The 23,502-nt window shown below is 45.1% G+C and overlaps 1 protein-coding gene across 2 annotated transcripts in view; it reads left to right on the forward strand.

Annotated features, from left to right (window-relative positions):
* LOC121863819 (cell adhesion molecule 2-like) overlaps nucleotides 1–23,502 on the forward strand; it is a 27,616-nt gene continuing 4,114 nt past the window's right edge. The window contains exons 1-8 of one of the 2 annotated variants that reach the window (XM_042362679.1): nucleotides 1–450; nucleotides 18,272–18,393; nucleotides 19,171–19,378; nucleotides 19,644–19,796; nucleotides 21,583–21,711; nucleotides 22,068–22,202; nucleotides 22,773–22,922; nucleotides 23,238–23,294. In XM_042362679.1, coding sequence (XP_042218613.1) covers nucleotides 387–450; nucleotides 18,272–18,393; nucleotides 19,171–19,378; nucleotides 19,644–19,796; nucleotides 21,583–21,711; nucleotides 22,068–22,202; nucleotides 22,773–22,922; nucleotides 23,238–23,294 — 1,018 coding nt within the window. In that variant the 5' untranslated portion in view covers nucleotides 1–386. The remainder of the gene's footprint in view (nucleotides 451–18,271; nucleotides 18,394–19,170; nucleotides 19,379–19,643; nucleotides 19,797–21,582; nucleotides 21,712–22,067; nucleotides 22,203–22,772; nucleotides 22,923–23,237; nucleotides 23,295–23,502) is intronic. The other variant, XM_042362680.1, reaches the window with a different exon arrangement.

Raw genomic sequence — 23,502 nt, forward strand, 5'->3', positions numbered from 1 at the left:
TAAGTTGTAGCCAGATAAAACCTACAGGTGTGGAGGTGGACGGGCCGATAACACCCGCTGTAGGCCTGTAGAGGAGGAGGGAAGGAAAGGGGGGTGGGGGTGAGCGCGTCTACTGTGATTGGCACCTCTGTTGCACACGCAGGTCAATTTTCTTTCTTTTTCCGCCCTGACTCGAGAAAAGCAAAAACCTCGTCACTGTTGATCGAGACAGGAGCGGGGACGGAGGACCTGGGCGGCACTCGCACACAAGCGCCCCGAGCGTCGCCGCCGCCACCGTCACCTGCTGCTGCGCCTCCTTCACCAGCGTTCTCTTCCCTTCCTTACTGTGGATTTACGGCCAGATAGGAGGTGCTCGTGCGTGTGTGTGTGTGTGTGACCAGGACGTGATGGAGGTGTGGTGGGTTATGACTGTGTGGCCGCTCCTCGTCACAGCTCACTCAGGTCACTCAGGTAAGATGTTACTCCTGAAGGGGGTGACGGTGCTCGCCTCCCCCCTCACACCACACTGTTCAGCCTCCTCCCCAGGACTCTTAAGAGCTTCATACGGATTGTTTTATTCACTAAAAAGAATAATAATAGTAAAAAAGACTCATTCATGCCAGAGTCTCAGTGGAATTTCAACGTCATTATAGCCTTCATGTGTCGCAGGTAAACTGAGCCAATTACATACCTTTACTAATCAAGTTTTGTGGGGTAAATTAAAGCACGACCCTTGAGTACCTGTGTTTTGACCTTACCTCAATAACACCTAACGGAACACACACAACAGGGAGAGGAATCTTAACTATACAGCGTCCATACAAACCCTACAGGTGTATCATACTGCTCCAGGTAACACACACGCATTAATCACCGGTTTGTTTACATATAGACGAAAACTGATCCTGCCGGAATTTTTTAAAGCGTTTTTTTATGATATATCCGATTTTAATGACGTGATTGATACGGATTTTTGGTTGTCAATTAAAAGTTGTTTTTTTTAATATATTTAACATAACGAGAAGTAAAGGTGTGCAGTGTGTGTTTTACCTGTCACTGATTCACTCCTTCAACACGGGACCTCACCTGGCTCACCCGACCCCTTACTTCCTAGTCAACAGGTAACTAAATAAAAAAAAAATAAATAAATAAATAAATCAGTCGTCATGTACTGTATACCCCCACCCGTCTGCCACATCCCCACCTGTCTGCCACACCCCCACTGCCCCCCCACCCGTGCCCACATCCCCACCTGTCTGCCCACACCCCACCCGTCTGCCCACACCCCCACCCGTCTGCCACATCCCCACCTGTCTGCCACCCCACCGTCTGCCACACCCACCCGTCTACCCACACCCCACCCGTCTGCCCACATCCCCACCTGTCTGCCACACCCCCCACCTGTCTGCCACCCACACCGTCTGCTATCCCCACCTGCTGCCATACCCCCACACCCGTCACACACCCCCGTCTGCCACACCCGTCACCCCGTCTGCCATACCCCGTCTTACCCCACCCGTCTGCCATACACCCCCCCACCCACACAATTATATTTCTACAGTACTTTAACTACAAACACCCTCCCTGGTGAACCTTGTAATATAATGTTGTAATAATATTCTATAACCGATACAAAACTAACTTCCAGGTGTGTACAGGCGTGTTAGGCGTCTTATCTTACCTGAACAATACCCATAATGCAAAAACTAATTACCTGTATGTACCATTTTACACCTGTTAATAAATATACCATAGAAATGATCGCTACACACTTAACAAATTAATTATAAAATACATCAAATCAAATACACAAAACGATTATTAAAATTCCACCCCCAAAAAACATATTAAACTATAATTAACAAAATACAAAAGGAAGCAATAGAGAAAATTAATTATATTCTCAAATAGAAAACAAAATTAATATACCTCAATTATAAAATTCCTCACAAACAGAAAAAAAAATATTAACTCACTGTAATTCTGCCAACACCATCGCCTCTCCTTACCGACCAGTGGCTCAGGGAGGACCTTGTATACAGCTTCTGAAGGGGAGGTTAATGAGATGGGTTTGGACAGCAGGAGAAGGTGTTTGTGGTGATCGTGGTTTGATTACGGGAGTGACTGAAAGTTTTTGATATTAATCCCTTGAGTACGACGAGTTAACCCCTTGAGTACGGTGACAACCCCCTTGAGTACGACGAGTTAACCCCTTGAGTACGGTGACAACCCCTTGAGTACGACGAGTTAACCCCTTGAGTACGACGAGTTAACCCCATGAGTACGGTGGCAACTAGAGTACGGTGAAAATTGGTTGGTTACGATGATTTAACCTCTTTGAGTACGATAATTTAATCCCCGAGTACGATGACCTAGCTCCTTGAGTACGAAGACCTAACCTTTTGATTACAATAACATGATCATTTGAGTACGTTACCTGAAACCCTCAATTGGGTACAATGACCTAACCCCTCGAGTACATAGACCTAACCCCTTGAGTACGGAGACCTAACCCCTTGAGTACGGAGACCTAACCCCTTGAGTACATAGACCTAACCCCTTGAGTACGGAGACCTAACCCCTTGATTACATAGGCCTAACCCCTTGAGTACGTTACCTTAATCCCTCGAGTGAGTACGATGACCTGGTCCTCTGAGGTGCTAGGTGTGACAGGTAATCAGCCGCTGTAGACGTTTACCTGTTGGCTGGTGTAGACAGCAGTCCATCTCATCCCCGGGTAACAGTTCTCACGTAAAATCTTGTACATTATCCTGTAATAATAATAATGATGATGATGATGATAATAATAATAATAATAATAATAATAATAATAATAATAATAATAATAATAATAATAATAATAATAGTAATAGTAATAATAGTGATAATAATAATAATAGTGATAATAATAATGATAGTAATAGTAGTAGTAAACTAATAATAATAATAATGATAGTAATAGTAATAATAACAGTAGTAGTAAACTAATAATAGAGAATACATTAAAACTAAAACTATCAATAAAATACAAATAATAATAATACCCGTAATAATAATATTTATTATAATAATAATGATAATAATAATATAATAATAATACCCGTAATAATAATAATAATAATAATAATAATGACAAACTTAAGAAGTGTCACTATAATAAATTTTCAGGGAAGTAAATAAACAAACTAAAATACATCATTCATTTATTTTTATAACTTGACAATAATTTCTTCTTCCTGTCACCAGTAGCGGAGTTTATTTTAAGAATTTTTTTTTTCAGTTCATAGTAGAATTTCTGATATATTTATCAAGTGATGAAGTTTACGATTATTATTATTATTATTTTATCATCATCACCAGCATTATTATTATTATTATTATTATTATTATTATTATTATTACTGTTATTGTTATTATCCCTTCTTCGTCTCCTCATTATCACTATTATTACCTTTAGTATTTTTGAACAATTATCATCATTTCTTCATTACTTTCCCACAGGTCACCGATAATAATTACTCAATAACTAACATTCTATTAAGAAATATTCGCTCTAACCTAACCTAACCTAAACATAACGTACATATAACATAGACATAACATAAATATAACCTAACTTAACCATAACATAATCGAACATAACCCATTTTTAACATCCCATCACGAAATATTCAACCCAACGTAAATCTAACCTAAGATAACATAAACCTAACCTAACCTAACCTAACCATAACCCGAGCTAAACATAACATAATATAAATGTAACGTAATCCTAACCTAACAAACATAACCTAACAAACATAACCTAACCATAACATAACCTAACCATAACATAACCTAACCATAACATAACCTAACCATAACATAACCTAACCATAACATAACCTAACCATAACATAACCTAACCATAACATAACCTAACCATAACATAACCTAACCTAACATAACCTAACCATAACATAACCTAACCATAACATAACCTAACCCAATAATTAATACTCTATGACGTCACCTTAATCACAAAAATAGTGACGTTTTCGGTGACCTAAGAAAATGAGATATATTTTATTGGCTCAGCGGCTGTTATCTTTCTTAGTGAGACAAGAAGTGAGAAATAATTTGATAACAGATAACTTGATAAATAGATAACTTAGTAATTTATGGATTGATAATTAGGTCACTGATATAACAGGTCGATTGATGGTATAATTGGTCGATCGCTGGTATACAGTCGATCGCTGGTATACAGTCGATCGCTGGTATACGGTCGATCGCTGGTATACAGTCGATCGCTGGTATACAGTCGATCGCTGGTATACAGTCGATCGCTGGTATACAGTCGATCGCTGGTATACAGTCGATCGCTGGTATACAGTCGATCGCTGGTATACAGTCGATCGCTGGTATACAGTCGATCGCTGGTATACAGTCGATCGCTGGTATACGGTCGATCGCTGGTATACAGTCGATCGCTGGTATACAGTCGATTGCTGGTATACAGTCGATCGCTGGTATACAGTCGATCGCTGGTATACGGTCGATCGCTGGTATACAGTCGATCGCTGGTATACAGTCGATCGCTGGTATACAGTCGATCGCTGGTATACGGTCGATCGCTGGTATACAGTCGATCGCTGGTATACAGTCGATCGCTGGTATACAGTCGATCGCTGGTAGCCGCAGTCGATCGCTGGTATACAGTCGATCGCTGGTATTCGCCACGATCGATCGCTGGTATACTGATCGATCGCTGGTATACAGTCGATCGCTGGTATCCTGATCGATCGCTGAGTATACCAGTCGATCGCTGGTATACAGTCGATCGCTGGTATGCGGTCGATCGCTGGTATCCTGATCCTCGATCGCTGAGTATACGGTCGATCGCTGGTATACGGTCGGTGCTTCTGACGCACGAAATCGATCGCTGGTAAATTAAAATTAGTCCATTATGCGGTCGATCGCTGGTATTGTGCGATCAGTCGCTGGTATGCGATCGTCCGCTGTTATACAAATCGATCGCTGGTATACGGTCGATCAGCTGGTATACGATCGATCGGCTGGTATACGATCGATTGCTGGTATACGATCGATCGCTGGTATACGGTGATCGCTGGTATTCTGATCGATCGCTGGTATACAGTCGATCGCTGGTATGCAGTCGATCACTGGTATACGATCGATCGCTAGTATCGATCGATCCTTTAGTGCCTGATCGATCGCTGGTATACGGTCGATCGCTGGTATACAGTCGATCGCTGGTATACAGTCGATCGCTGGTATACAGTCGATCGCTGGTATACGATCGATCGCTGGTATACGGTCGATCGCTGGTATACAGTCGATCGCTGGTATACAGTCGATCGCTGGTATACAGTCGATCGCTGGTATACGATCGATCGCTGGTATACGGTCGATCGCTGGTATACGATCGATCGCTGGTATACGATCGATCGCTGGTATACAGTCGATCGCTGGTATACGATCGATCGCTGGTATACGGTCGATCGCTGGTATACGATCGATCGCTGGTATACAGTCGATCGCTGGTATACGGTCGATCGCTGGTATACAGTCGATCGCTGGTATACAGTCGATCGCTGGTATACGGTCGATCGCTGGTATACGATCGATCGCTGGTATACGGTCGATTGCTGGTATACAGTCGATCGCTGGTATACGATCGATCGCTGGTATACAGTCGATCGCTGGTATACAGTCGATCGCTGGTATACGGTCGATCGCTGGTATACGATCGATCGCTGGTATACGATCGATCGCTGGTATACGGTCGATCGCTGGTATACAGTCGATCGCTGGTATACAGTCGATCGCTGGTATACGGTCGATGCTGGTATACAGTCGATCGCTGGTATACGATCGATCGCTGGTATACGGTCGATTGCTGGTATACAGTCGATCGCTGGTATACGATCGATCGCTGGCATACAGTCGATCGCTGGTATACGGTCGATCGCTGGTATACGGTCGATCGCTGGTATACAGTCGATCGCTGGTATACAGTCGATCGCTGGTATACGGTCGATCGCTGGTATACAGTCGATCGCTGGTATACGGTCGATCGCTGGTATACGGTCGATCGCTGGTATACAGTCGATCGCTGGTATACAGTCGATCGCTGGTATACGGTCGATCGCTGGTATACGGTCGATCGCTGGTATACAGTCGATCGCTGGTATACAGTCGATCGCTGGTATACAGTCGATCGCTGGTATACGGTCGATCGCTGGTAGTCGGGCAGAAGCTGATGAGTATATTTGAGTGTGAGAGAATTGAACGACTCAACCTGGACAACGGGTGATGGAGGCCCAGGAATGTACTCTGTTATTGACAGTACTCGTAGTTATCTGGTCTCCCTGTATAGTACTCTCGGTGATGTACTCTCGGAAATATACCTGTACTCTGTCACTGACCATACTCGTTGTATTTGTACTTTATTATTGACTTTATTTCCTGTACTGTACTCTTAGTGATTGTACTCCATGTGATGTACTCTTAGTGACAGTACTCCCAGGAATGTACTTTGTTTAGTGTTATTGGCTTCACTGATTGTACTCCATGTATCGTACTCTGGGTGACTGTATTCCCTATAATGTACTCAGCCGGACTCGTAGCTCTCAAAATTGGATTCATTGAGTACATGAAGCAGGCGAGAAAACTGGTTAAAATAGGAGAATATTAATAGGAATTAGGTGATAATAAATAAGAAAATGGTAAACAAGGTGATAATGGGGAAAAAATAGTTAATGAATAGGTGGGAAATTGGATGAAATGGGGAGAATGGAAGGACAGGTAACAAGAGAGGGTAATGAAGGGAAATGAATAAGGGAAATATGATAAAATTGGGGAAAGGCGGCGTTAAAAATAAAATGAAAATAGGGGAATTAAATTGGGGGAAACTAAGGAAAATTGTGAGGATAAAACTTTTTGAGGAAGAGTATTTAAGGTTTAACCTGTGAGGGTGATGGTTTAAGTTGTAACTCCAAACGATATCACAGTAAACACACACACACACACACACACACACACACACACACACACACACACACATGGTATACAAAAATCAGCTAAACTTTACATCGATACAATAACCTAAAAAAAACTACCTCGGTGGCACCTGGTGGGGGGGGGGGAGTTGAAGGTGCCAGGGAGTGCCAGGTGGTGATATTTTATCCCCTGGGGGGTTTGGGAGGGGAGGAGGAGGGGTCTTCTGAAGGTGCATTACTCCTGACCTTTCGTGTGTGGCACTTAAATTAATATCTGTGATGAGGCGTGTTTCTTATTCTCTCTCTCTCTCTCTCTCTCTCTCTCTCTCTCTTTTCCCTCCCCTCCTCACTTAACCTATCATCCCTCCCTATCCATAACCCTTATTCCTCCTTCCCTCCATTCTACAACCCCTCCTCTCTCCCTCCCTTCATTCTACAGCCCCTCTGCTCTCCTTCCATTCCACCTTTCCTCTCTCTCTCCCTCCATTCCACAACCCTTCCTCTCTCTTTCCCTTCCATCCTACCACAACCCTTCCTCTCTCTTTCCCTTCCATCCTACCACAACCCTTCCTCTCTCTTTCCCTTCCATCCTACCACAACCCTTCCTCTTTCTTTCCCTTCCATCCTACCACAACCCTTCCTCTCTCCACCACACAATCCCCTCCTTGCCTCCCTCTATTCCACAATTCCTCCCTTCCAAAGCGTCTCCTCCCTTCCACCTCCCTTCCTGCAAATCTTTACTACTACTATTATTATTATCACCATTATTATTATTATTATTATTATTATTATTATTATTATTATTATTATCATAAATATTATTATTACCATTATTATTAGCTTTATTATTATTATTATTATTATTATTATTATTATTTTTCCATTAGTAACATATTTTTATATATCCTTTTCACACATATAAATTTTCCCATACATAGCTCACATTTAACCCCTTGAGTACCATAACCTCTTGAATACGATGACCTTACCACTGAGTACAATGACCCTAAAGTCCTAGTACTCAAGGGGTTAACTCACGGTTCTGTAACATACCCAGTCTGGTCAAATATACCCAGTCATACCCAGCTGAGCCACATATCCCGGCTTGGTATAGAGAAGAGGAAGAAAGAGGAGAGGTTCAAGAGGACGCCTAGGCAGAGTTTAAGAAGAGGAGGAAAGAAGAAGAAGAGTTTCAAGAGGAGGAGGAAGAAGAGGAGGAAGCGGAAGAAGAAGAGGAAAAGGAGGAAGAAGAGAAGGAGAGGAGAGGTTCAAGAGGACGCCTAGGCAGAGTTTAAGAAGAGGAGGAGGAAGAAGAAGAAGAGAGGTTCAAGAGGAAGAGGAAGAAGAAGAGGAGAAGGAGAAGAGAGGTTCAAGAGGACGCCCAGGCAGTAGAAGGCGCAGCAGACGAGGACAATAAAGGAAGATTTTATTAAATGTTCTGGGATCGTTTCTGTCCGATTGATCACATTATTAAAACACCAATATCAAAACACAGGCTTCCTCCCTCCTTCTCTCTCTCTTACTCCCCCCTCTCTCCCTCCCTCTCTCTTACTCTCCCTCCCTCTCTCTTACTCCCCCTCCCTCTCTTACTCTCCCTCCCTCTCTCTTACTCCCCCTCCCTCTCTCTCTACTCTCCCTCCCTCTCTTCTCCCCCCTCCTCTACTCTCCCTCCCCCCACTCTCTCTCCTCCCTCTCTCTCTTACTCTCCCTCCCCTCTCCTTACCCTCCCCTCTCCCTTACTCTCCTCCCTCGCTCTGTTACTCTCCCTCCCTTCCCCTCTCTATTGCCCTCCTCCCTTCCCCTCTCTGTGCCCCTCCCTCCATCTCTCTCTCTATTACCCTCCCTCCCTCTCTCTTTTTACCCTCCCTCCTTCCACCCTCCCTCCTCTCTCTCTCTCCCTTACCCCCCTACGCCTCCTCCCGCCCCTTGCCCTCTCTCCACCTCACCCTCTACCCTTTCTCCACCCCCTCCCGCCCTTTACCCTTCCATCACCTCCTCCCGTCCCGTTCCTGCACCTCCTCCCCTTCTCACTGTCCCTACTGCACTCACACACACACACACTTATCACCTCCTCACACCTTACCTGAGTCAACCAGACATACACACGTACAGTAAACTATGTGTCCCGTGGTGTAGTTCCTCCACCTGTAGTGCTTTAACAACACCATAACCTACACAGGTGAGGTGGTTATAATTAAGTCAGCAACATGTGTGTGTGTGTGTGTGTGTGTGTGTGTGTGTGTGTGTGTGTGTGTGTGTGTGTGTGTGTGTGTGTGTGTGTGTGTGTGTGTGTGTGTGGACCCTCCTATACCCCTCTCGCTCATCTAATATTTTCATCCTTACGTCAGCAAGAAAAAAATAATAATAAAAAAAATTATAAAAAAAAAAAATCCCAGGCCAACGTGACGTCCCACAATCCAAAAAGTTCCTCTATCAACAAACTTTAGGCTGGAATAACCCTAATAAAAACTCCTGCAAAATCTTATATAATCATTTTACCTACTCATCACAAACCAGCCGGCCACTCTAAACCACTTTCCCCGCCCGCCCGCCCGCGAAGCCACAGCCCGTCCTTCTCTCCACGTAAGAGAGTTAAGGTAAGGCGTCATACACGTTCAGCGACGGAAGGAGAAAGAGAAGGAAGAAGGAGGAAAAGAAGGAGGGAGGAGGAGGAGGAGGAGGAGGAAAAACGGCGATCCTCTGTGAAACTAATCCGGGAAGTTTACACACCGCATCTGTGAATATTGATATTGGCTATCATATGGCCCCCAGGCTTTATGTGTAGCCCGCGCGCTGCTAGCATACATGACCGAGATGCTATCCTCCTCCTCCACCACCTACTCCTACTACTACGACTACTGCTACTATTACTACTATCATACCTCCACCACCCCACCGGTAGTACTGGGTTTAAATCATAGCACTCAAGGTATCAAATAGTCAACATAAAGGGTTAAAATATCTTAATTAACCTGGCCACCTTACCACCTCACCTGTGTTAATGAATGCCACGTTTTTAGGGACTGACTGGCTGATTAACATTGTGTGTGATTACTAATATTTACATAGACTTAACAATGGAAGTGTAGATTTTACCTTAACGAGTATACATGACTGACTGACTGACTGACTGACTGACTCATTCATTCACTGGCGGAGAAAAGGTTTAAGTTACCACGGTATAAAGTGACTCATTTGTTTGTATAAAAAGTGAACAATTTATGTAGTTATGTACTTTTAGTTGTTAGTTCATAAGTGTGGTAACTACAGCTCTCTCACACACGCACAAACAAACCTCTCTCCGTCACACACACACACACACACACACACACACACACACAGTACACGCACGCACAAACAAACCTCTCTGTCTCACACACACACACACACACACACACACACACACACACACACACACACACACACACACTGAAACAAACCTCGCTCCGTCACACACACACACACACACAGTACACACACACACAAAACAAACCTCTCTCTGTCTCACATACACACACACACACACACACACACACACACACACACACATACACACACGCACAAAACAAACCTCTCTGTCACACACACACACACACACACACACACGCACAAACCTCGCTCCGTCACACACACACACACACACACAGTACACACACGCACAAACAAACCTCTCTGTCTCATACACACACACACACACACACACACAGTACACGCACGCACAAACAAACCTCTCTCTGTCTCACATACACACACACACACACACACACACACACACACACACACACACACATCACACACACACAAACAAACCTCTCTCTGTCACACACACACACACACACAGTACACGCACACACAAACAAACCTCTCTGTCACACACACACACAGTACACGCACACACAAACAAACCTCTCTCTGTCACACACACACACACACACACACACACACACACACACACACACACACACACTAACTGGTATCAAACAAAAACACTTATGAGTCGAGTCTCTGTCCGTGTTTTACGCCATCGGGAAGCTTGGAGAAGTCAGAAGGATTGTCACATCTCCAGCAATATTTAATGTGAGTTAAGCCCGTGGTGAAGTTGTCTCATAATAACCCGTGATAATTGTAAGCTGTTGTGGGTTGTTGAGTTCATGAGAGGAGTTATATGAAGATTAGTTAGAGATTATTTCACTTGATGATTGAACTTAACCTAATCTATCATAACTTAACCTAACTTAAAATAGCCTGTCCTAACCTAGCCTAGTCTATCCTAACCTAGCCTAATCTATCCTAACCTAACCTAACCTAACTTAAAATAGCCTGTCCTAACCTAACCTAACTTAAAATAGCCTGTCCTAACCTAACCTAGACTATCCTAACCTAACTTAAAATAGCCTGTACTAACCTAACTTAAAATAGCCTGTCCTAACCTAACCTAACTTAAAATAGCCTGTCCTAACCTAACCTAACTTAAAATAGCCTGTCCTAACCTAACCTAACTTAAAATAACCTGTCCTAACCTAACCTAACCAAACCATATGGAGATTAACAACCCAAATTATTTCACTTGATGACTAAACACTATAACGCTAACATATCCAAGAATAAACTAACCTATCCTAACCAAAACATAACTTAACCTAACATAGCCTAGCCTAACCTAACCTAATCCGTCCAGGTAGCGTTAGTGGTTAATTATTAGGTAAAATATGCTCAGAGAGAGAGAGAGAGAGAGAGAGAGAGAGAGAGAGAGAGAGAGAGAGTATTAGTTCAATAAATAGTTTTAATTATCGCTCACTTAAGACTTAATTTCAAAATAGCTTAAAAAAAAACAAGTTTAAAAAAGCTGCATGGCAAACAAATCCAGTGTAAACAAAATTCAAATGTAAACAAAACTCCGCCATTATGAGGACCAAAGGAAGAATTTCCGGGTGGAGTAACTCGCCTGAACCTGCCTGACGCAATCTCGATTTTACTGGTGCTAAAACAAGATTGGTAGTGTCTCCCCCCCTCCCTCCCCTTCTCCCCCACCACCCCTTCCTTCCTTCCTTTCTCCCCTTCACTCCACTCTATGGAATCCCCCTCCCCCCCTTCACTCCCCTCCCCTTCATTTCACTCTGTAATAATCCCCTTCCCCCTCCTTCACCTCTCCTCCCCTTCACCCACTACTCCTTCCTTCATTCCTCCCCTTCACCCCTTCCTTCCTTCCTCTCCATCACTCTATAGAAACCCGCCTCACCCTTCCCTTCAATCTATAGAAATTTCCTTCCCTCTGCATTCCCCTTCCTCCCGCATTCTCCTCATTTACTTCCCTCCCCCTCTCAGACCTCACTTCCTTCCTTCCTTCCTTCCTTCTCTTCACGCTAATTAAATCCACATTAATAAGTGAAACCCGAGAGTGTATTCCCGTGTAGAGGGCCGAGATGACCTATTCACCAAGGTCTATAGAAGAGGTAAGGTTGGGTTAGGTTAGGTGGGGTTGGGTTAGGTTAGGTGGGGTTGGGTTAGGTTAGGTGGGGTTGGGTTAGGTTAGGTGGGGTTGGGTTAGGTTAGGTGGGGTTGGGTTAGGTTAGGTTAGATCAGGTGAGGTGAGGAGAGGTGATGTGAGGTTAGGTTAGGTTAGGTACTAGTCACCATCACTTGGCGTCCACAGACCTCGTTATGTTGAAGTCACGTGGGTTTATTTACATAGTTGTTCAGAAACTCCAGGTGAGGCGGCGTGACGAGCAGAGAGAGAGAGAGAGAGAGAGAGAGAGAGAGATAGAGAGAGAGACCCTGAATAACCAGTTTAACCTGATTAAGTGTGAATAGAAAACAATTGTTGCTTGTTTGTGTTAGTCACCGTCCATCACAAGCATGCCCCCAGTAGGCCAACCCCAGCACCGCGGTCCCAATAACTCAGTAGTGTACCTCATGACAGGACCAAAGTGATAATGAGTTAACCCCTTGAGGACGATGATTTAACCCCTTGAGGACGATGATTTAACCCCTTGAGGACGATGAATTAACCCCTTGAGGACGATGATTTAACCTCTTGAGGAAGATGATTTAACCCCTTGAGGACGGCGATTTAACCCCTTGAGGACGATGATTTAACCCCTTGAGGACGATGATTTAACCTCTTGAGGACGATGATTTAACCTTTGAGGACGATGATTTAACCCCTTGAGGACTGATGATTGCTGCGAGGACGATGATTTAACCCCTTGAGGACGACGATTTAACCCCTTGAGGACGATGATTTAACCCCTCAAAGATTAACGCACTCAGTATTTTAACCATTCATACAAGAAAATATATGTATATACTATACTTACTATACGTACATACATACACACCTACACAAAAACTGACACACACACACACACACACACACAAACTGACACACACACACACACAAAAACTGACACACACCCACAAACTGACACACACACACACACACACACACACACAAACTGACACACACCCTAAGCAACACACACAAACTGACACACACACACACACACACACACACACAAACTGACACACAAACCTGACACATACATACACACACACACACACACACACACACACACACAAACAGCACCCACAAACTGACACACACACACACAAACAGCACACACACACCCAGGCAAGGCACACACACACACACACACACACACACACACAAACTGACACACAAACCGACACATACATACACACACACACACACACACACACAAACTGACACACACACCCTGAGCAACACACACACACAGCAAGCACACACACACACACAAACTGACACACACACGCACCCTGAAACTGACACACACACAGAAGCGACACACACACACACACACACACACACACACACACACACACACACACCGTTATATCTGAGGCCACACACAAACACGTCATAACCTCTAAATGAATTATCACCTTGGCTGAGATTTTACGAGGAGGCTGATCGTGTTTAGTCCACCGCGGTAAATATGATGACCGTCTTATAGCGCGCCGCCACACCACAGCCACTTAACCGCCCCAGTTATACCTTCTAAAGCTTTGTTGACACGTGTGACGCTCCACCTCCAGCCAGATGTCTCCACCAGTGAGTTCTTATGGTGGTTTATGTGTCCTAGAGAGAGTCCCAATTACAGAAAGATGTAGTGTTTAATGACCTTAGTTTAGTCCAGGTTAACGATATGCATAAGCGACGGTGGTGATGACGGGCAGCTGATGAGGATAAGGGAGGAGGAGGAGGGAGACAGAGGAGGGAGATAACATTGATTAATATCCCCTCCTCCAGGAAGGTGTTGGTCGACGCTGAGGACACACTGATATGATGTGAGAATATTCCTTTATATTATCTATTCTATCATTACCTGCCTGACGGAGCTCCAAGTCGGTCTTGTTTGGGGTTACTCACACGGCCTTTAACTGACGAATGCGACCATATGGCAGCGGTAGGCATCCACGCATCACCTATCTATCCGCCACTCAACTCCGGCACGCACGGACACACACACACCTACTGTATATACTAAGGACGGATCTAACAAGGAAATATCTTTAAATATTTCCCTAATAAACGTGATGACTGAGAACGCCTCCCACCTCCGCCCCTCACCTCCCGCCGTCACTCACCTCCTCCGTCCCTCACCCCACCGTCCCTCACCACCTCCGCCCCTCACCTCCCGCCGTCCCTCACCTTCTCCGTCCACTCACCTCCCGCCTTCACTCCCCACCTCCTCCGTCATCACCTCCTCCATCCCCTCACCTCCTCCGTCCCCTCACCTCCCTCCGTCCCCTCACCCCCCCTCCGTCACTCACCTCCGCGTCGCCGTCACCTCACTTCCTCCGTCCTCACCTCCTCCGTCACTCACTTCCTCCGTACACACCTCCTCCGTCACACCTCCTCCGTCACTCACCTCCTCCGTCCCTCACCTCCTCCGTCACTCACCTCCTCCGTCCCTCCACCTCCTCCGTCCCTCACCTCCTCCGTCCCTCACCTCCTCCGTCCCTCACCCCCTCCGTCACTCACCGCCACCCATCACTTACCCAGGAACAAATTAGCAACAGTACTTCATTTTAGCCTCTGGTGATAAATGGCTGACGTCACTCAACCTAAAGTGAGTGTTTGTCATGGTACAACTATAGTGTCATATAACCACCTGCTTCACTATACGATATACCGAGAACTAATCCTGGTCGAACTATAGTGACCTAACTCACTATATGACCAAAGACTCACTATAATTATGATACACCGAGAATTTGATATATCATGGCCTAACTATAGTGATCTAAGACTAACTACTATATGACCTAAGACTCACTATAATTACACCGAGAATTTGATATATCATGGCCGATCTAGAGACTCACTTATATGACTATACTCATATTATGGTACACAAAATTTGACACATCATAGCTAAAACAATCTAAGACTCACTATCAAGACTCACTATATGACCAAAGACTCACTATAATTATGATACACCGAGAATTTGACACATCATGGCCTAACTATAGTGATCTAAGACTCACTATATGACCTAAGACTCACTATAATTATGATACACCGAGAATTTGATATATCATGGCCTAACTATAGTGATCTAAGACTCACTATATGACCTAAGACTCACTATAATTATGATAAACCGAGAATTTGATATATCATGGCCTAACTATAGTGATCTAAGACTCACTATATGACCTAAGACTCACTATAATTATGATAAACCGAGAATTTGATATATCATGGCCTAACTATAGTGATCTAAGACTCACTATATGACCTAAGACTCACTATAATTATGATACACCGAGAATTTGACACATCATGGCCTAACTATAGTGATCTAAGACTCACTATATGACCTAAGACTCACTATAATTATGATACACCGAGAATTTGACACATCATGGCCTAACTATAGTGATCTAAGACTAACTACCTCACTATATGTTATAACAAGAACTTGGTATTATGACAAAAATATAGTGACTTTATTAGCTCCTGACTCACTATATGATAACCTGTACTAATGCTTCTTTGTCTAATATTGTACACTATCACTAAAGGAAACATGGTAGCCACACAAGGAGGAGGAATACACGGTAATCACACGAGGAGGGAGGGGAAACACGGTAACCACACGAGGGAGGGAGGGGAAACACGGTAACCACACGAGGGAGGGAGGGGAAACACGGTAACCAAGGCGAGGAGAGGAGGGGAAACACGGTAAATCACACGAGGAGGAGGGAAACACGGGTAACCACACGAGGGAGGGAGGGGAAACACGGTAACCACACGAGGGAGGGAGGGGAAACACGGTAACCACACCAGATAGGAAGGAGGAAAACACCGAATATGAACCAACACACGGGGAAAAATAACTTAAAAAATAAAACACATTAACTGGCACCTTAAGGAAAGACCAGTTACCACAGTTGACAAATATTGATCTCTCAGTTTATGTATATATATTGCCCACCATGGCATTTCACACACGACGACATTTACAGGATGAATCTCGCCACTATGCTCCAGGGACAGAGAGGTGAATGTCGCATGCGGTATTATGACCCTGAGGCATCGTTTTCTCCTTGCCACGTTCTATGCGACACCGTGAGGAGATAAAGCGAGGCATATATCGAGGGAATACAAATAAGAAGCAGAAGGCATGGCTGTGTGTTTGTATGGTGGGGGGGTGGGGGGGTGGGGAGAGGGGTGTTACTACCATGGGGGGAGGTGGCTTACATGTGAGGATATCAGTAATTAGTTTGTGTGTGTGTCTGTGTGTGTGTGTGTGTGTGTGTGTGTGTGTGTGTGTGTGTGTGTGTGTGTGTGTGTGTGTGTGTGTGTGTGTGTGTGTGTGTGTGTGTGTGAAAGTCAAACAGTAAAACCTATACGTACAAGCTGCAGTAAAATTGTAAACCCCACAAAAAATAAAAAAAATAATGACAACAATAACAAACACAGAAGTAAACAAAAAACCAAAGTAAACAACAATAAAACCAAAGTAAACAACAAACACAAAAGTAAACAACAGACATAAACAAACACCATCTTAAAAAAAAAAAATAATATACTTGAACCTAATGTTTACGAGTTATCCTTATTAATATACAACCTCCATCCTCATCCTCCTCCTCCTCAGGTAGTCAAGGTGAAGTCCTCAGAACACACGACACACAATATAGATAAAAGCCGAGTTGAGTAAATCTGAGGAGTTGTATGCAGGAGGGGTACGGAACGTCTCCCTCATATTTCTTCATAACAAAAGCTATTGGGACGCCTGAGCTGAACAAAACTGCTGACTTCCCCCGTTTTCTATTCGCTCCCCACCCCCCCCCCATTGTTTAGAGACCAGCACTGCCTTGTTGTTGTTCGTTTTGTCTCGAGTTTGTGCCCACTTCTCCTCTACCCCCGTCGGTAAAAAAACGAGCAAAGTTGCCATCGAGAATTGAGTGCAAAAGTTTATCGCCTGCTGCTACTACCACAACCGCGGGGAGTTTACTGAGTGTGGAAGCTGGCTAGAGGGGTGAGGGGAAGGGAGGTGTAGGGAGGATGGGTGGGAAGGGGAGGCCACACCTGTAATTATGTCCTAACTGGAGATGCAAGAACGTATACCTGACTGGCTAAATTAAACACCTGTATATTATCATTTATTGTGTGTGTGTGTGTATGTGTGTGTGTGTGTGTGTAGTGCGTGCATGTGATGTGTGTGTGTGTGTGTGTGTCGATCATGATGCTGGTTGGGATGAAGGCCATCTATCCTTCCTAGCAGTCAATGGCCAAGCTTAAGGGGCCATGTCCGCCTTCTGCTGCGTCCCACAACAACGACACTTACCACCAACACCCGCGATGTATCCAAGTCTCTATCTCTATATAATTTATCTTTATTCAATCTTATTAATACGTTTACTTTTACCTTTTCATTACAGTATATTCAAAGATGTAGTGTACTGTATACTGGTCCGTCTGTCTGTCTGTCTGTGTGTGTCTGTCTGTGTCTGTCACTGAAAAATACAATACTTCAAGATTTATTTCATCAGATTAACTGTAATTTATTCTGGTATTTATATATTTATTCTCCTTAATTTGATCTATTAATATTTTCATCAGATTTTCCCCACAGGTGTAATAATAATATTTATTCTATACATCACAGGTAATTAGTCTCTCAGGTATTAATTAGTCCAGGTGTATCAAATCCATCTCCCTCCCTCCCTGACCACTCACACACTCACACTCCTCATATCTCACACTCTCACCTCACTCTCCCCCACAGGCGGCGCCCCCAGGATCAGCCCCGCCCCGCCCAAATTCGTGCACCCCGCCCACAACGTGACGGTGGTGGAGGGGCAGGAAGTGACCCTCATGTGCTCCGTCACCAACCTACACGGATACAAGGTCAGGAGGAGAGAGAGAGAGAGAGAGAGAGAGAGAGAGAGAGAGAGAGAGAGAGAGAGAGAGAGAGAGAGAAGAAACAGTGTGGAGAGAAAGAAAGAAAGAAAGAAAGAATGAAAGAAAGAGAGTGAGTGAGAGTTGTAAGTCCAAGAGCAAGTCCAAGCCCAACTGACAGGTATTAAAGGTCCAACAGCCTCTGTATAAGGTTACGACATTTCCAGTAGAAAAAAACTAACAATTTTATTCCTCGACACACCAGCCACCGTCCCTCCCCACCGCACCCCGCCCCAACCCTGCCCCTCCCCGACCCAGCCCCGCCCCGTCCCTCCTCTCCTCAATATCAACCTCACGACAGCAACCTCCGACGGATAAAGTGTGTGTGTGTGTGTGTGTGTGTGTGTGTGTGTGTGTGTGTGTGTGTGTGTGTGTGTGTGTGTGGTGGGAGTGTAAAAGCAGCCAGAAAACGTATGGAGTGGAGGGCTGTGGTCGCCAACCCTAAGACATAAGATTAACACTTTGAATAACTAACTGTATCATGCTGGCTTAACCGTCTCTCTCACCCATTGTTTACGTCTCACCAAAACACCACTGTATGAGCTTAACATGTACACCCTTTAACTTATTTTTTGACCTTCAATTGTGTATTTTGTTTTCATTGTTCACTTTGGATTCTGAGACAGACTTTTGATGTTGACGATGATGACATGTTCTCTCTCTCTCTCTCTCGGTCAGCAGCTGGCGTGGGTTGACTGACACTAACTTGTAATCTCTCTCGGTCAGCAGCTGGCGTGGGTGCACGAGGAGACTCAGTCCATCCTGAGCATCGGGCGGGACCTGTACACCCGCACGCCTCGTCTCTCCCTCCACGCTGACCGCCACTCGGCCGGGCTCACCATCTCCCCCGTGTTGTCCACAGACCGAGGGTGGTATATGTGTCAGCTCAACACCGAGCCCATGACCTCCTCCAGGAGTTACCTGCAGGTCCTCGGTCAGTCCTGAGGGCCAACTGGGGGTTACATCCTGGCACAGTGGGGGTTTGGAAATGGGGAAAGTAATAGAGGATGTTAAAGGGAAGAGTAATGGGTAATAGTGGGTATATAATAGTGATTACTGTATATTAAGGAGAGGAAATGGGCCGGACCTCGGAAGAAGCCAGCCATTACTAGTAACTTAAAACACACACACGCAGTAACAATTATAATGATCATACAGTAATTTAGTCTCTCTCTCTGACCCCGTGTCCCCGCCCTCAGTGCCGCCGACGCTGGAGGAGTGGTCAGGGTCGTACGTGGAGGTGAGGGAGGGTGCCAAGGTGCGCCTTACCTGCCGTGCTCGAGCCTTCCCTCCCGCCCTCACCACCTGGAGGAGAACTGACGCTAACCCCATCTTCCGCACCCCCAGAACAGGTCAGTACCCCATCCATCACAAGTCAGTACCCCATCCATCACAGGTCAGTACCCCATCCATCACAGGTCAGTACCCCATCCATCACAGGTCAGTACCCCATCCATCACAGGTCAGTACCCCATCCATCACAGGTCAGTACCCCATCCATCACAGGTCAGTACCCCATCCATCACAGGTCAGTACCCCATCCATCACAGGTCAGTACCCCATCCATCACAGGTCAGTACCCCCATCCATCACAGGTCAGTACCCCATCCATCACAGGTCAGCACCCCATCCATCACAGGGTCAGTACCCCCCATCCATCACAGGTCAGTACCCCATCCATCACAGGGTCAGTACCCCATCACAGGTCAGTACCCCAGGTCAGTACCCCATCCATCACAGGTCAGTACCTCATCCATCACAGGTCAGTACCTCATCCATCACAGGTCAGTACCCATCCATCACAGGTCAGTACCCCATCCATCACAGGTCAGCACCCCATCCATCACAGGTCAGTACCCCATCCATCACAGGTCAGCACCCCATCCAACAGGTCAATATCTCAGCCAAATTTGTCAGCTAGGGCACCCCAGCGAGGCACTCAGCTAGGCACCCCAGCGAGGCCTCAGCTAGGCACCCCAGCGAGGCTCCCTCAGGGCACCCCAGCGAGGCTCCTCAGCCAGGCACCCCAGCGAGGCTCCTCAGCTAGGCACCCCAGCGAGGCTCCTCACCCCAGCTAGCTAGCACCCCAGCGAGGCTCCTCAGCTAGGCACCCCAGCGAGGCTCCTCAGCTAGGCACCCCAGCGAGGCTCCTCAGCTAGGCACCCCAGCGAGGCTCCTCAGCTAGGCACCCCAGCGAGGCTCCTCAGCTAGGCACCCCAGCGAGGCTCCTCAGCTAGGCACCCCAGCGAGGCTCCTCAGCTAGGCACCCCAGCGAGGCTCCTCAGCTAGGCACCCCAGCGAGGCTCCTCAGCTAGGCACCCCAGCGAGGCTCCTCAGTTAAACTCATAAGACATAATTCAACATAAACCCAAATACCCATAAACACAAACGCTAAACCCTGCCAGCTAACTTACCCAGTTACGGGATTTAGCTGTTTATGGGGAGAGTTACGCTAAGGTTTTTACTGGGGAAGTGTAGAAGGAATTTAGCTGTAATTAATAAAATGTAAAGGTTAAATGTAAACTTTACCTGGGGGAGTTTAATTGGGAAGTTTACCTGGGGTAGTTAATTGGGAAATTTACCTGCGTTTACCTGGGGAGTCTATCTGAATAATATAACTGGGGAGATTAAAGGTAAAACTCAACCCTAGATTCACCCTCTCAAAGACTCACCACTGCACTGTACATGTAAAGACCTACAGTCATAAAACAATTCTGACGCCATTTTGAGTATCATTTTTTTTCTCTGCAATAGATTAAAGGGACTGAGGTATAGATAAGGTCTGACGTCACTAGTGAGAGAGAGATATAGTTTAACTGAGGAACCTTTTTTAGATAACGTTCCTTCATTAGCATATACACGAGACGACCATTATAGGTGTGGTGAGGGGGTGAGGAAGAGGAAGGAGGAAATGGTCGAGGAAGAGGAGATAAAAGAGGAGGAGGAGAAGGAAGAGGAAGAGTATCAAAGCCAGAAGTGAGGAGGAGGAGGAAAAGTAGTAATAGTAGTAGTAGTAGTAGTAGTAGTAGTAGTAGTAATCCCCAAAATCAACTGAAATAAAACATAACGAAAACTATTACCTCAACTAACAACCAAACACACTAACTAACTAACTCCAACCTGGCGTGTGTCTGCCAGTGTGGGCGATGGAAGGGAGCGTCCTGGTGTTTGAGTCTGTCCGTCGGGAGCACTCAGGAGCCTACACCTGTCACGTGGACAACAACGCCACCTCACCGGTCTCCCGCACCACACACCTGACTATCACCTGTAAGTAGTCACCTTTTACCTTACCTGTAATTACTTGATTATTCTTATTTATCAGATTTTCAGGTGTTTGATGTCTTTTATTTACTCATATAATAATAATAATAATAATAATAATAATAATAATAATAATAATAATAATAACAACAACTACAGTATATAAATCTTGACAACAACAATGACAAAATTAATAATAAAAACAATAACAACAACAACTACCAACAAGAAACATCACAACCACATTACCATCACAACCTCCTCCCCTCAAAACACACACACACACACCTCTAAAACACACACACACACACACACCTCCCAAGAAAGTATTATAAGACGCTCAGCCAAGGTTGTGTTGACAGATGGCCCAGTGTTGTGGCTGGGTAAGGACCTGGTAGGCACTAAGGCTGGGCTAGACGTGACTCTTAACTGCACCAGCGTAGCCAACCCTCCACCACGACACTACTGGGAAGTCAACGGCGTCAACATAACCAACAGTAAGTCTCAACAGGTTAACGGTAATAAAATGGGGATTAACAGAGTTTTACAGGTTAACGGTGGACTACAACGTTAAGTAACAGTATAGTCAGCGAGGTTAACGGTAGGATAAAACAGGAAGTCAGAGATGGTAACGGTACACTTCGACGGTAACAGTGTCTAACAGGTACGGTAGACTAAAACGGTACATCCCCCCCACACACAGGTAAATTTAACAGTCCTATGGTTAATTATGTCAGGCCAGGTAAGGTGTACTGTATGCCGTACCAGGTAAAGTAATCAGCGCTTTAGTTTTTACCACGTCTAAGGTGTTTACTCTTCTTGTTCATCCACTCTGGACTCTCATTCTCTCACCACCTCCTCTCATTCTTCCTCATCTTGCCTCTCTCTTCTCCATCTACACTGCCCTACCGTGTGTCCTGCCCTCCCTTCTTGCCCACCAACATTGCCCAACCCTGTCTGTCATGCCTTCCCTTGCCCACCTGCCCTGCCCTCTATTGCCCAACTACTCTACTAACTAACCCAGCACGGATTGTCTCTCTCCCTCTCACCCTTCACCTCTCCCTCAGGCGACAAGTACCAGGTGAAGGAGGTGAAGGCGTCGACGAGGACTGAGGTACTACTGACGGTGAGGAGAGTATCTGATGGAGACTTCACCCGCTACGACTGCCACGCTGTCAGTCCCACCGGTCACGCTCACGGCACCATCAAGGTTTACAGTGAGTGTCTGTCTGTGTCTGTGTGTGTGTGTGTGTTCTTGTTTTATCTCACACAATCATCGACTAGCTAATCACTCCGGCTATACTACACATATTCTAATCACATAAAGGTATACTGAGGATATTGATTGGAAGGGTAAACAATACAGGAATATACTAATTATACCACATTATACTACAGAGTCCTTAGTTATTATAGGGAGTATAACACACTCACCACAGATCAATTATACAGGGATACTAATCACACCGGTTTTATTGAAGTAAAATAATCATACTAGTTATACTGTACTAATCATACTGGTTATATTACAGAGATTAAGGACCCCATACTAATAGTGCCAACACGACCGTGGCGCGTAATACAGCCAGGTGAGTGACCCCTTCCCTTCCCTCCCTAGTGTTGATGATGATGATTGACGATAATAATTAATGATATTTGATGATAATGATGATGGTTAAAGTTTCATGATAATAATTAATGATGATGACTATTAATGATGATGACTATTGATGATGATGATGATGACTATTAATGATGATGATGATGACTATTAATGATGATGATGACTATTAATAA

Source organism: Homarus americanus, unplaced genomic scaffold (assembly GCF_018991925.1).
Source record: "Homarus americanus isolate GMGI-L3 unplaced genomic scaffold, GMGI_Hamer_2.0 scaffold48354, whole genome shotgun sequence".
Taxonomy (NCBI): Eukaryota; Metazoa; Arthropoda; class Malacostraca; order Decapoda; family Nephropidae; genus Homarus; species Homarus americanus.